This window comes from Geotrypetes seraphini, chromosome 11 (assembly GCF_902459505.1).
Source record: "Geotrypetes seraphini chromosome 11, aGeoSer1.1, whole genome shotgun sequence".
Classification (NCBI taxonomy): Eukaryota; Metazoa; Chordata; class Amphibia; order Gymnophiona; family Dermophiidae; genus Geotrypetes; species Geotrypetes seraphini.
The window spans coordinates 49,391,912-49,406,335 of NC_047094.1; the positions used below are offsets into that span (position 1 = coordinate 49,391,912).

General features: G+C 41.9%; 1 protein-coding gene across 1 annotated transcript in view; it reads right to left on the minus strand.

The window, feature by feature from the left end:
• Positions 1-3,931: 3,931 nt before the first annotated feature.
• FBXL16 (F-box and leucine rich repeat protein 16) overlaps positions 3,932-14,424 on the minus strand; it is a 139,756-nt gene continuing 129,263 nt past the window's right edge. The window contains exons 4-6 of the mRNA XM_033914350.1: positions 9,378-9,462; positions 7,982-8,045; positions 3,932-7,512 (exon numbers count right to left, since the gene is read on the minus strand). Coding sequence (XP_033770241.1) covers positions 7,364-7,512; positions 7,982-8,045; positions 9,378-9,462 — 298 coding nt within the window. The 3' untranslated portion in view covers positions 3,932-7,363. The remainder of the gene's footprint in view (positions 7,513-7,981; positions 8,046-9,377; positions 9,463-14,424) is intronic.

Sequence of the window (14,424 nt, forward strand, 5' to 3'; positions counted from 1 at the left end):
TTCTTTTTACGGACTTGTGACAGGAGTTCATGTTGGATTATACTGTCTTTGGTGACCTGATAATTTTTCATTTCATCCTGTACTTCTTTAAGGGTTGTATTCTATTGTGGAATAACATTTTTTAAAGATCTTCCTCACTCCCTAAGGTCATGCTGCTTCTTCTGTGTAAGTATCTATGATGTCATAGCTGTATCATCAATAAAGTCAGTCTCAATGTTCCACAGTTGCAACAGAAACAGGGGTATACATTTTGGGGGGGGAATTTTGAAGTGATTGGAACAAAAATGTGTGGAGAGGGGTTGGGGAAAAAGAGAAATTTTGTGAAATACACAATGCTTATTTTGGTATGGTATTTTACTTGCGTTACTGTTTTCAAAATGCACAATGAACTACATAGAGCTCAGTTAGTACATATTTTTTTGTTGTTTTTGCTGAACTTACACCTGTGAATGCAGTAAAAATTACAGACTCATAAAGTGAAAGAGACATTACTTGAACTGGACAGGACAAGTATTTTTTTAATATCTAATCACATAAAATGTGACTGTGTTGGCTTGAGGCATATATACAAGTTTCCTTGCTCCATGTCTGCCAACAGCCCCAAGGACTGAATGGGAGAGTAGGTTCCTGACCAGTTTTGGCTCCAAGCTGCATCTGATGAGCACATTATACTACAAACACATAAATGTACCATTCGCTTCTGGAAGGTGTTATCTTCCTAGTATGTCAAGTGCACATTCCTTTTGTTTACCAGTACCTTTATGAGATGACATGGTGGATAGGTAGAGAATTCTAACATGATCCAATAGCATCACTCTGCACCAAAAGTCACTAGGACACTCAACTTAGGATTCAAGAGAATCTGGGGTCTTCGTAACCTCTTTGGGATTCAGTTGACTTGATTTGGGATTTCTTTTGTCTCTTGTTGGCACCAGTGTTTTACAAAAGTAAGTAAAAGAGTTTTGATGTTCATTTGTTTTCAAAATATTTCTGCATGAAGCAAGCTGACAACCTTTCAACTCATGAATATAAAATCACTATTCTCTCAGACAGGTTAAATATTTAGCAGAGGGTACTGGGATGAGAAAATGTTTCTTTCTGATTAATTGAAATCACAGTGTTGAGTGTATGATAACCAAAGAGTGTATATGACAACTGAGCATTGGTATATCCTAAATTGTGGCTGGAAACCATTTGTTTGCACCGTTGTATCAAGGATCACTCATGTAGGCTTTTAGTAAGGCTAAATAAATCTCTGTCTTGTGCAATATTTAAGAATATACACTACAGACAGTCACATGCATTCTGTCTGAAAGATTTTACTGCTGGACCAAAACTTTTGAAATTCTCAAAGGCACTCTCAAGAGTGGCTGTGTTCAGAACACAGTCAGAAATTACCTCAGACTTACTAGAGCCAGTTGGTATCATACAGGGCAGAATATCATGAGAGGTACAAAATGCAAACAATTGTGGTCCTTAACAGAACCATGATACTTGGAGAGACCTCAATTGTTCAGGCAGAAAATGATCACTCACACACAGGCTCCATCGTGTCTTATCCAGGTATTAGCTGTCATTCAGGAAACGCAGGATCATACCAAATCTCCAACATGAGGATTCCAGATGGAATGAAAAGACCTAGAAATCCAGCTGAGATATCTAAAGCATCCTGTGCTCTGTGGCCTTTGTTAGGAACAGAAGCTCAGGCAAATTGGCTCCTCTTGCCATTCATATTGAACTCCAGACTCCCTACATGTGCAGAATATAGTAGAGGAGAAAAAAAATTAAGGTGTCCTTTTACTAAGGTGTGCTATTGAATTTAGTGCATGCTAACAATTAGCATGTGCTAAATGCCGCATAGTTCATTATATATCTATAGGCTACTTGGCACTTAACGCACACTAGTTTGATAGCACACCTTAATAAAAGGGCCCATAAATTTGTAAATATGTTTTTGGACCCCCCTCCCCCTAACCAAAATTGACTATGGAAAAGGGGGTGGTGTTAGTGATGCATTACTGCTACATGGATACATTATAATGGTAGGTGCTCTCCTGTACACATCTAATTTTTTTTCTACAATACAGGGAAGCCCATAAACTAGTACTAAGGTATTGAAATAGTGTGGGATCCTTTTACTGAGGTGCTCTAACAGATTTAGCGTGCAGTAACAAATTAGTTTGTGTTAAGTTCTGTGCAGTATTTAGCGCACCTTAGTAAAAGGACCTCTGTATTTGTATTTAACACGATAATTACCTGGGATGGGGTTTTAATCTCCTTTTATTGCTGTGTTGGGCTCTTTTTGTGCTTATTCTGGATTACTAACTGCAGTATCTGATAGTACCTTAGGCAACTTAGGGCCCTTTTATTAAAGCTTAGGGCTCTTTTTATGAAGGTGCGCTAGGGCCTTAATGCGCGGAATAGCACGTGCTAAATTGCCATGCGCGCTAGCCACTACCGCCTCCTTTTGAGCAGGCGGTAGATTTTCAGCTAGCACGCGCTAATCCGGTGCATGCGCTAAAAACGCTAGCGCACCTTGGTAAAAGGAGCTAAATGCTGGGAGTCCAATATTATGCCTATAAGTCATGTAGCACTTAATGCATGCTACTGTCTGTTAGCACACTCTAAACCAGGGGTCCTCAAAGTCCCTCTTGAGGGCCGAATCCAGTCGGGTTTTCAGGATTTCCACAATGAATATGCATGAGATCTATGTGCATGCACTGCTTTCAATGCATATTCATTGGGGAAATCCTGAAAACCCGACTGGATTCGGCCCTCAAGGAGGGACTTTGGGGACCCCTGCTCTAAACTTTAGTAAAAGAGCCCATTTGTGTTGTTTTTTTTTTAAATACAAGCACCACATATTTTTGTAATCACAAACATATGTGTGGCATATTGTGTAACCAAATGATATGAATGGACTAAGAGTAGTGAGATGATCTCTTACAAAATACTATCATTTGCTAATTGACATACTTACTGTAGCTATGCCAACTTACACCAGCTGCTGCCATGAGATCGGTTGGTGTGCATAATTTTTGGTGTAACAGAGTGACTTTGAGCTAGTATTCTATAATGGTTTAGGCTGCCTTTAAGCTGTTCTAGAATTAATGCTAAGTGCACCCCTTTGTCTCAACAATTTATGGAGCTGCCCCTATTGATACTACAATCAAATAACAGAAGTCCTGATATTTCAGCCTGAAATATGTGTTTAAAATACAAAGAATAAAATGTTTGGCTTTTAATGTAATGCTTTCTAATCATTGCCATCTTCCTTTAAGTAGAAAGAAGATTTGACATGTTCCAGTCAACCTTTGTGTTCACCTGAATATTCCTCTCTAAATAACTGATGCTGCAACAGCAAAAAGCAGTATTGCCCTACTGATTTCATGCACTGAAAATTATTAGTCTAAATAAAAAAAAATCATGTAACCGCTTATGTGCTGTCCCAAACTTTATAGTTTTAGAGGTCATTATGGAACTCTCTGACACCTAAACTTATTTTCGTTCTTTCAATCTAAAGCTGTGTAATGGCTATTATTGACAACATCAAACCTTCTTCCCTTCCACACTGTTTACTCCTCAAAATTCACCAGATGACTATATCTGTCACATGGCATTTACATAACTGTAAAATACTTGATTCTCCTAAAGATTAGATTTTTCTCTCACCTGTGAGATACTAAGGGCTCCTTTTACTAAGGTGCGCTAGCATTTTTAACGCACGCAGGAAATTACCACGCGCTACACCGTGTGCTATGCAGCTAGAACTAACGCCAGCTCAATGCTGGCATTAAGGTCTAGCGCACACAGTAATGTAGCGCATGCTATTCCGTGCGTTAAAGCCCTAACACAGCTTAGTAAAAGGAGCCCTAAAACTATGCTAGAAAAGTCTGACCAGGAAATTTACTGGAACAATGCAAGATCACTTTATGCCCAAGAACTAATGTCAGCCTTCAGCCTTCACCCTTCCCTTGCATTTAGACATGTGCCCCTTCCTAGATCCTGCATCTTCTCTTCACCTTCTACCTCTCATCATTCCCTGCCCTAGAAGACAAAGCAAGCAATATAAAACATTGTAAGAGGAGGGTTATTAATGGTGGACTGAGAACCAGGGAAACCAGCTTCAAATTATTGGGTGAATCAATTAACCATTGGCTCAGTACAAATTTAGATTATAAACCCTCTAGGGACAGGGACATACTTGGCATACCTGTTAACTTGATTTGGGCTACTGTGAATGTGCAAGCTAAATCACAAAAATAAATGTCCACAAGACAGTGCTGATTAGCTCTCATGGAGATACAGTAGCTGGTCAGGTTTTCAAGGTTGGCACTAAGAATATGCATAGAGAGATTTGCATACAATGTGTCTCCAATATATGCAAATCTATCTCATGCACATTAATTTTGATAATCCTAAAAACTTGAGAAGCACTGGCAAAGTTTACACAAAAAATTGTAGCAAAGGGGAAGGAAAATTTCCTCATGGTCATGTCAGAACCTATTTACTGAAGAGCCACTACATTCATCATGGCCTATTCTCATGGAGGAGATTTTATACAAACTAGTAGGAACTGAGAATCATTTAAGGGGTTAGCTGATGAATTAAGAAACTAGTTACAAATTCCCAAACTGGTATTTTGTTACCATCATATATTGCTTTTCTGGCATTCCAAGGTCAAATAATTTTGGTCAATAAATCAATAAATCCTAGCTCTATTTGCTCTTAATCTTTATATTATGGCCTACACACTGCATGGTAAAAGCTGATTATCTCAGATAATAGAGCACTGTAAGGTCAAATATGGCTACTCAAAGCCAATGAGGAGGTTCTGTCAGTGCTGAAGTCAGTCATAGATTAGATCTAGAGACATCAGTGAAGAAATACATTAGACTCTGGGGAGAGTGCTGGGGTCACATACACCACACTAAGATCTGGAGACAGTGCTAAAATTGCATACTAGGCTTCAGAATCAGCTAAGGTCACATAGAATCTGGGAAAAGGAGTGAAGTTACACACTAGGCAATGAAGGACAGTGAAAGAGACAAGACTAGATACTAGGGCCAAACATCAGACTAGGGGTAGTGAGGAGATTTGTGGGATAGTGATGAGATTATATACATACTCGGGATAATGATGAATTCATGCACTGAGAGTGGTAAGATGATCAATTACCTCCTTTCTTGGTGAGTGATTGTAGCCAGAGGGGATATTATAGCTTCCCTTAATTCTGTTTTGGAGGAAGGGAGGGAGAAGCCAGTGGTATTACTGACAATTTATTTTATTCTGGAGAACTGAGTCTTTCGTTTATCCCAATGACTGCATTCACTGATCCTTTCACATCTTTCAGTCCAATTTGCCCATTATAGAGGACTCCTGAGTTTGGGTTTTCAATGCAACAGAGCAAAGTAAGGTCTTTGAGAAGCATTTGCCCTGAGCAGTAAACTTCCACAGTGCACCTCGAGGAGCTAAAAAATCACTCCCCCGTTTTTCTATTCCTGAATATCTAAAAGTGGCATCTCACCTTCAACTTTCTTGCTGTTTACTTTCTCCTTCTACAAGCCTCACTCCTCCATTCTTGCACCTCTATTGTTAGAGCTGAATGTATAGTATCCTCCTCCATTTTGGGTGAAGGGGTGGAGAGACATGCTCCCGTTAACATACTTTGGGAGCCCTAGTTTTTACTTGTGAATGATAGAACCATTATTATGTTCTATGTATGTGCAAGGGAAGGGGAAGGCAATAAAGTCTAGTCACTTCAAAAGGATTGGAGAGAAAGGAAGGCATACTTGATGGAGTGACCACCCAATCTTATTCAAAGCAGTGAAGTCAGCGTAAATCTACAGGCACTCGGGTGAGCTATTATGGGTAAAGGAGCCCTCACTCACCAGATGAAATGTTTGTACAAAGGCATTGGCTCCTACAGGGCCATTCCCAGAGATGGATCCCTGCACTGGAAGTTAAAGTGTACCAGGCAATGAGATTTCCCTCTCATTGGGATTGTTATTCTTTGGGAATCTCCCCTTCCCTGTGAGGGTCCTCTGTTCTGGCACAGTACCTTTTTCCAGCCAACCAATGGCAAGAACTTCCAAGACATAGTTCTGAAATCTGATTCATAATTAAGAATGCTCTCAAAAAGTCTGCAAGGTATGCCCATAAACATGGTTGTATGTGCCTCTCTCTACGTCAAAATCATTTTGGCACCTGTGCTGCAGAAACAAGCTCAGCACCAGATAACTTGCTGACAAATGAAAACAGCCACAAAAAGACCTCATGAAAAAGTATACAGGCATCAAACTGTATCTATCCCTATTCAGACTGCTGGAAATTTGGTTGATTGCAGATCCAGCTGCCTAAGGATTCTCAGTTCTTGTATTCTGGAATGAATATTCTGCATTCTTGTGTGCGAGATACAAATCCCATCTTAACTTCATGCTGAAAGAAACCAAGACTTCTTTTGTGATATCCATGGCAAGGATCCACCATCTTCCTGTAACCCTCATAAGCCTGGGTGCATCAGAAAATAGTTCATCACAAGACTGAAGCAAGCTAGCATGCAGGATTTGCAGGTTCTTCTAGCAATACAAGGGAAAGAACAAATGTTTTGATCCATGATCACTCCTCCTGATGTTTGTTGTTACAAAGAGGGAGATGGGATTCCCATTAAAACAGTCAAGTATATGTGGATATAATTTTGGGACCCCCAAACCTGCGGATCATTGAAGGTCGCATAGCCACAATTTCTAGAGCATAAAAATATAACCAGTTTGTTCATCAGCATTGGCCATTGTGGTTAATCATCGCAGTAACAATTTGTTCACAAATGTGTCCACTATATAGTTGCATGCTAGGAACATTTCTCTTTCAACAGTTCCATCTCCAGCTCCTTCAGCCAGTGAGAGGGTATGGAAGCCTTCTCCTTCACCATTACCACCAAACATGCCCAAATACAGGACACCAGCCACACTAAGAGATAGAAAAGGCAAGTGGGATATCTAAGAAGGACGCTGTGCAGGTCTAGCACTGGCAGCTTATATCCCATAGAACTGTGGTCCTATGTCACCAGTATCAAACTCCAAGATGGATGGCTGTTCAGTTTTTGTGACTTAAAATTTCAGGACAGACCACTTTACAAAGGAGACAATTGATGAAGTGTAGAAATTTACATACTTTCTACAGGACATGGAATGATGTTGTGCCCAACAGGGGCATGATTACACGGAATATTTGCACGTGTTTAACTGAATCTGTTTTTTTTTTCCATGTACTTTATGTTGGTGAAGCAAGGCTCTGACATGTCTCCGATTATGCCTCTGATTAGATGGTCAGTGCTGGATGGAATGTGACAATCCTGGACTTCTTACTCAATCACCATGCAGCACGGCAGATGCTGAGAAAAATACTTGAAGAGTTCAGGAGTGGCTCCTGGGCAGTTGGTCAGCTCCAGTTCTTCCAAGTCCTGCAACTGGACAAGACCTGAAAGGCCAGTGGTGGTCAAAAGGGGGCAGCCTGAAAACAAAACCCAACAAAAACATCAAATTCCAGTAAGTCTAAGAAAGCCAAGAGTGTTAGGTAATGAAGTTAATATTGAGATGGATGAGAGTATGTAGATGTAAGGAAAAAAAAAAGTCTATTCTATGGGAGGGATGAGAATGTGTAGATGTGAAGGAAAGAAATTATGCTTTTCTTTAAAAAAAAAAAAAAAGAAAGGAATGGGAGCTCAAACCCTGAGAAGGAAGGATGTGTAAGGAAACAGGTGAGGAAGAGATCATCCTCTGAAAAGAAAAATAAGTGGTAGAAGGGAAGAATGTGGGTTTTGAAAGAACAGGGCAGTATAACATGGGAAAGATGGAGAGTATGGAGGTATGTAGGAAGAAGAAAATGTGGAAATGCATGCTCTGAGGGTTCCTTCTGTTGTATTAGATTATATACTTTGTACAGTGGCTACAAATAATCTAATTGTGTGTTGGGATCTCACCTGCAAGAGACAACAGACGTAAACTTCTCATCCCCAGCAGATGCTTCAGGCCAAAATCTTGTACCTATGATGCAGACATAAGGAAAACCTGCATTGTTACAATCCTTTTCTTGGCTTCCCTTATGTTTATTACCCTTTTTCTCTGATCACCATTAGGCTACTCCTCCATTCCATTCTGATCCATGAGGAATTTGAGTGTAAGATTTAGCAAGTTGCTCCACCTGCATGCAATGGGGAGTGACAGTGGAGTGAGCAGAAGTATGTCCTTTTAGAGACAGTTGCAGTCCTAAGGTCCATACCCCTGATCAGAAGAAAATTCCAAAGGCAAATGAAGGGGAGGAACTGAGCACATAGTTTTGCCCCTGAGAGGATCTTATTTATTAACAGATGGCTTATCCCTTATAGTATAACACGATCACTTCGTTCAACTTCATTTAATCTTCTTTCCGTGCCTTCAATTAAAATGATAGGGACTAGAAGACACGACATGTTCTCAGTTATGGCCCCACATTCATGGAATCTTTTACCACAATACATTAGAGAACTAAAAGATCTAACACTGTTTAAAAAAACGTTAAAAACCTTTCTTTTTAAAGATGCGTACGGATCTTAGGACACTAAAAAAATCGATTATTTTTTAACTGCAACCTGGATTTTTTTTTTTTTTTTAAACAGCTATTATTACCCCCCTTCTTATTCTTCCCTTTTATGTTTTTTCTTCTCTTCTATCAAAAATTGTAACTATTCCCCCTTTTAACCACACATGTCTTGTAAGTCTTACCCACAAAATTATTTTAAAGTTATGTCTACACTCAGTATGTTAAGTTTGTTAAATTTTAACTAACAACAAATTTGTTTTTATGTCAACATTAACATTTTATTTGTTTAATTTATTAATATATGTTATTATTATTGTACATCGCCTAGTAATTTAAATAGGTGATTCATCAAGAATAAATAAACTTGAACTTGAACTTGAACTTGATCTTCTCTCTACTGAAAAATAAAACTGCAGCTGTTTTTAAAAAGTATGTCTGTCTTTTTGGATTAAAGCAGTGGCTTTCAACCCATTTCTTAAGACACATCTAGTCAGTCAGATTTCACAATGAATATGTATGAGATACATTTGCATGCACTATCTCCACTGTGTGCAAGTTATCTCATGCATAATCATTGTGGAAATCCTGACTGCTAGGTGTGCCCCAAAGACTGAATTGAGAACCTCTGGATTAAAGAAACAACTAGTTTTACACCATGTAATTCAACTTCTACTCCTATACATTTCAATAACTTGAAAATGCCAACTTGTCTGGGAGATATACAGCTTAAGATGGCCTTCCCCAGGGCTGGACTTCGGGCTTTTCAAAGGATCATACTGTAGTAGTTCGCTACTCACCTGACAGCACCAACGGAGGTATAAGTTTCGGAGAGATGACATTGTTGACAGGTAACTGAGTCCTGTGTCTGTTATCCGTACACACCTACAGAGAAAACCAAAACTCTCAGATTATCAAAATAGTTTCTTGAAAGAGATTTCTTGTGGATGTAAAATTAATTGGATCCCTGAAAAAATAACAGCTGGAGCATAAGAACATAAGAATTGCCGCTGCTGGGTCAGACCAGTGGTCCATCATGCCCAGCAGTCCACTCCTGCGGCGGCCCTTAGGTCAAAGACCAGTGCCTTAACTGAGTCTAGCCTTACCTGCGTACGTTCTGGTTCAGAAGGAACTTGTCTAACTTTGTCTTGAATGCAGTGAAGCTCTACACAGTGGACTTGTTGTATTAACAAAGTATTATCTCTATGATCACCATTTCCAAGTGCACAGGTTGGCAAGGCTCAAACTGACTATTAACAGATACAAGTTGCAACAACAGTTATTCATACATTCATCTTGTATCAGATGTCATGAAAGAAGAGCTGAATTTGGACATAATCGTATCTGATGATATTAATGTGGCCAAATGGGTAGAAAGGGATAGCAAAAGCCGTAGTGCATAGGGGGAGGACTGGCTGGCAGGAAAAAGGATTCTAGTCTACTGCCTCTGGTGAGACCTCATTTAGAGTACTGTATACAGTTCTGGAGACTGCACCTACAAAAAGATACAATAGGACAGTATATAGGAACAGACTTATAGATTTTAATATGTACACTTTGAAAGAAAGTAAGTGAAATGGTGTGGTGGCTGTGTTAGTCCATGTTCCAAGATAATATAAAGAAATAAAACAAAGAAAATAAGTAATAGCTTTTTTATTGGACTAAATGCATTTTGTGATGAGCTTTCAAAGGTAACCCTTCTTCTTCAGATCAGAAAGAAAGGAAATGGGAGCTTGCAAGAAATGTTTACATACCTCTGTGGCTTATAGTCACAGGAGGAGAGTCTCTTTCATTTGAAAGATGCTCTAAAATAAGGAGGCATAGGATGAAAGTGAAAGGGGATAGACTCAGGAATAATTTAAGGAAGTATTACTTTATGAAAAGAGTGGTGAAGATGATAGAAACAAAGGGACTGATTCCATAAATGGCACCTACTGAGTTAGGCACGTAACTTACCCCCTCTTTTACAAACCAATGGCTGGGGTTTTAGCTCTGGGTGCAGCGGTAACTGCTCCGATGCTCATAGAATTCCTATGAGTGTCGGAGCAGTTACTGCCGGTGCTAAAACCCATGCTACGTGTTTGTAAAAAAGGGGATTAATTTTTTAATTGGTTCAATTGGCGCCATTAATTGAACAGCACCATTAAAACCCAATTAAAAAAAAATAATTTTAAGGTAGGCATGAGGTAGGCGTCTACACCACCAAGACGCTGACCTGAAAAGTAGGTGTGGTTGAGGGCAGAGTTTGGGCATGAAATGAGTTAACCGACAGTGTTTTAGGCCATGAGAACCCTGGTCTAATATACTGACACCTAAGTTGCAAACGCCTTATGGTACCTATCTTAATTTAGGCACCATTAGACGTGATTCTTTAAACAGTGCCTAACTTTGAATGACATTTGGTAAGTGCTATTTATAGAATCAGGCCTACAGTTCAGTTCAGTTTATTTTATATACCGCAAATATAAAAATAAAATTTAAATTCTTTGCGGTTTACAATAAAAGCATAAAAGAGATAAAATGATTCAAGCCTAATAGAAACACTTGGGGAAAACGAATATGGGGGAATAATATAACTTTGAGGGTTCGGGGGAGAGGGGGGGGGACACAAAACATAAAGATATGATAGTATCTCAATTCAAGTGAGCTCTAAAGCAGAGGAAGGAACAGTAGATGGTATGGAGATAGGCCAACTTGATGGGCCATATGGTCTTTATCTGCCAACATTTTCTCTGTTTCTACCACAAGACAAAACTAACTAATGCTTGGCAGAGAGGGTGGGAATAGTAAATTACCCACACCACATGGAGTGCCTTAATACTATTATATTTTGGTTTAGCAGGCTTGAAGATTACAGCAGAAACTGGAACAATGGCAACACAAGAGATTAACCCCCTCTTCTACGAAACCGCGCTAGCGGTTTTTAACGCAGAGAGCCACGCTGAACGGCTCACGCTGCTCCCGATGCTCATTCCTATGGGAGGGGCCTTATACAACCTGCGCCAATCAGAGCCTTAGACCCTTTCCCAAGATACATCCGGCAAGGGGCCTGAGGCTCATTTTACATGACGCAGGAAGCTGGAGGGAGTGTGTCCCCATTCCTCCGGCTCATCAACTTTGAGGGGAGGAGGAAGGGGCGGCGGAGATGGTGGCGGGGGGTTACTTGGCAGCGGGGGAGAGTGGGAACCTCTCCCACTTTTGGGGGAGTGTTAGGTCAGGTAAGGGGCGGCAGAGACGGCAGTGTGTGTGTGTGTGTGTGGGGGGTGTTACTTGCCAGCAGTGGAGACTGGGCATTTCTCCTGCTGTGGTGGGGAGGGGGACAGGTCAGGTAAGGGGGCGGCGGAGATTGTGGTGGGGTCGGTTACTTGCCAGCAGGGGAGAGTGGGCATCTCTCCTGCTGTTGGGGAGGGGGGGTGTCAGGTCAGGTAAGGGGATGGCGGCAGGAGGTTACTTGCTAACAGGGGAGAGTGGGCATCTCTCCTGCTGTGTGTGTGTGTGGGGGGGGGTGTCAGGTCGGGGATTTTAGTGCAGCAGGAGAGTATGGGCATCTCTCCTGCTGCTGGGTGGTCATTTGTTGGTTGACAGTGGGAGAGACTGAACATCTCTCCTGCTGTTGTGTTTTGGGTTTGTTTTTCTTGACGCATTTTTCTGCGACTGTGCCCATTGCTGTCACCAGCAATGGGCACATGCACATTTAGTGAATCTTTGCTGCTGTCTGTCGATCTTATTTGCATGCGGAGTTTTAAAAAAATGTGTCACTTTTTTAGATTCACTATCAAAACGGTTGTGTTAGCAGACCGTCGCTCTTTAACGTGGGTTTTTGAATATCCTGCCTTCAGGGTCTTGTAGAAATAAAGGTTTTGTGACAGTTATAAGTGTGTCCAGAGTGTGTGTGCACAAACTTTACCTCCTAAAACCAGGAGGGGGGGGGGGATGAAGCTCCAGTCTGTCATAAAAGCATACATGGTGATAATTCTATTCTGTTAAATATGTTAGACTGGCCCTTTGGAGTACCTAGAAAGAGAGATGAAGGCAGAGAAGGATTACTTGATCTACAAATTCAGATTCTCATCCCTTCTCCATCATGATCCTTTCAGTAAAAGTTTCTTTGGGCCAGATATTCAAAAGCACTTGTTCAGATACCTGGGCCCTATGCATGAATCATCGGAGGTCACTATTCGGATGGTGCTGCTGAAAATTCTTACAGACTGCCTCGGCATTATGCAGATAGGTGTAATGCCCAGGAGACACGCCAGCACTATCTCTACAGATAGTTGGTGATATTCAGGTAAGATCTGGATAAAGTTAGGACACCCAAAAACATAGTACTGAATATTGCTTCTATGTGTTTAGTTAGTGTCAGTTACCTCTCAATATCTCGTAGCACTGCCACTTCTGCAGGTAGTGATGGTCAATAGACATGGAAATTGAAGTGCCATAGCCTGCATTTCAGCACAGACTCATTTGTGTCTCCCTGCTTGCTTCATTTCTGCCACTATGTTTTTTGTCAGACAGAAAATTGAGCATTTTTTATTTGGAGATGGAATGTTTTTTACTGCATTTGTCACTAGGACAGTGGTTCCCAACCCTGTTCTGGAGGACCACCAGGCCAATCGGGTTTTCAGGCTAGCCCTAATGAATATGCATGAGAGAGATTTGCATATAATGGAAGTGACAGACATGCAAATCTGCTCCATGCATACTCATTAGGGCTATCCTGAAAACCCAATTGGCCTGGTGGTCCTCCAGAAGAGGGTTGGGAACTACTGCACTAGAACATACCGTATATCTCCAATATAGGATGAAATTTTGGGGCCAAAAAAATGGCCCCAGAATAGGGATCTCATCCTATATTCGAGTCATCACCTAGTGACCACCCAACCCTCTTCCAGACATGCTGCAGGCCTCTGCCGGCCTGTCGTATGACCTGGTAGGCCGGGACAGGAGAGATCCCTCCCATCTCCCATCCTGGCCAGTTCTAACAATTTTTTACCCCCCTCTCCCCGTGTACCTTTTTTCGCATCCCTGATGGTCCAACGGTGTATGGGCAGGAGCGAGCTTTCCATGCTCCTGCCCTGCGCTGAGCCCCTCCCTCAGATCTTGCAGCCAGTGGCAAGTGGTGCACCCGGCAGACACACAGCAGCAAGATTTTTGAGCTCCTGCCCGGCCCTGTGCCGCTCCCTGAATGGCTGCCGCCAGTTCTCACGGGACTCACAAGAACAGGTGGCAGCCATTCAGGGAGCGGCGCAGGACTGGACAGTTGCTCGAAAACCTTGCTCCTGCGTGCCGGCTGGGTGCGCCGCTTGCCGCTAGTTGTGAGATCTGAGAGAGGAGCTCAGCCCAGGGGCAGGAGTGTGGAAAGCTCGTTCCTGCTCATACACTGCTGGACCACCAGGGATGCAAAAAAAAAAAAAAAAAAAAAAGGTACACGGGGGGGGGGGGGGGGGGGGTAAAACCAAATTGTTAGAATCGGCTGGGATAGGAGGGATCCTTCCTGTCTTGGCCTTCCACTAGACCACCAGAGGGGGAACAGGGCAGGAAGGTGGGACAGGGTGCAGAGCCTGGCAGGGAGGGGTGACAGGGTGCAGAGCCTGGCAGGGCTGGAAGGGGGCTGGGTGCAGAGCCTGGTAGGGAAGGGGGCTGGGTTCAGAGCCTTAAAAGGCAGGGAGGGAAGGGGGCTGGGTGCAGAACCTGGCAGGGAAGAGGGGGCTGAGTGCAGAGTCTGGTGTGAGGGCTTGAGGGAGGGGACAATGGATGCAGATCCTGGCAGGGTATGGCACTTGAATATTAAGCCCTCGTCTTATTTTCGAGTCAACCATTTTTCCTCCTTTTGAGGGGGGGAAATGT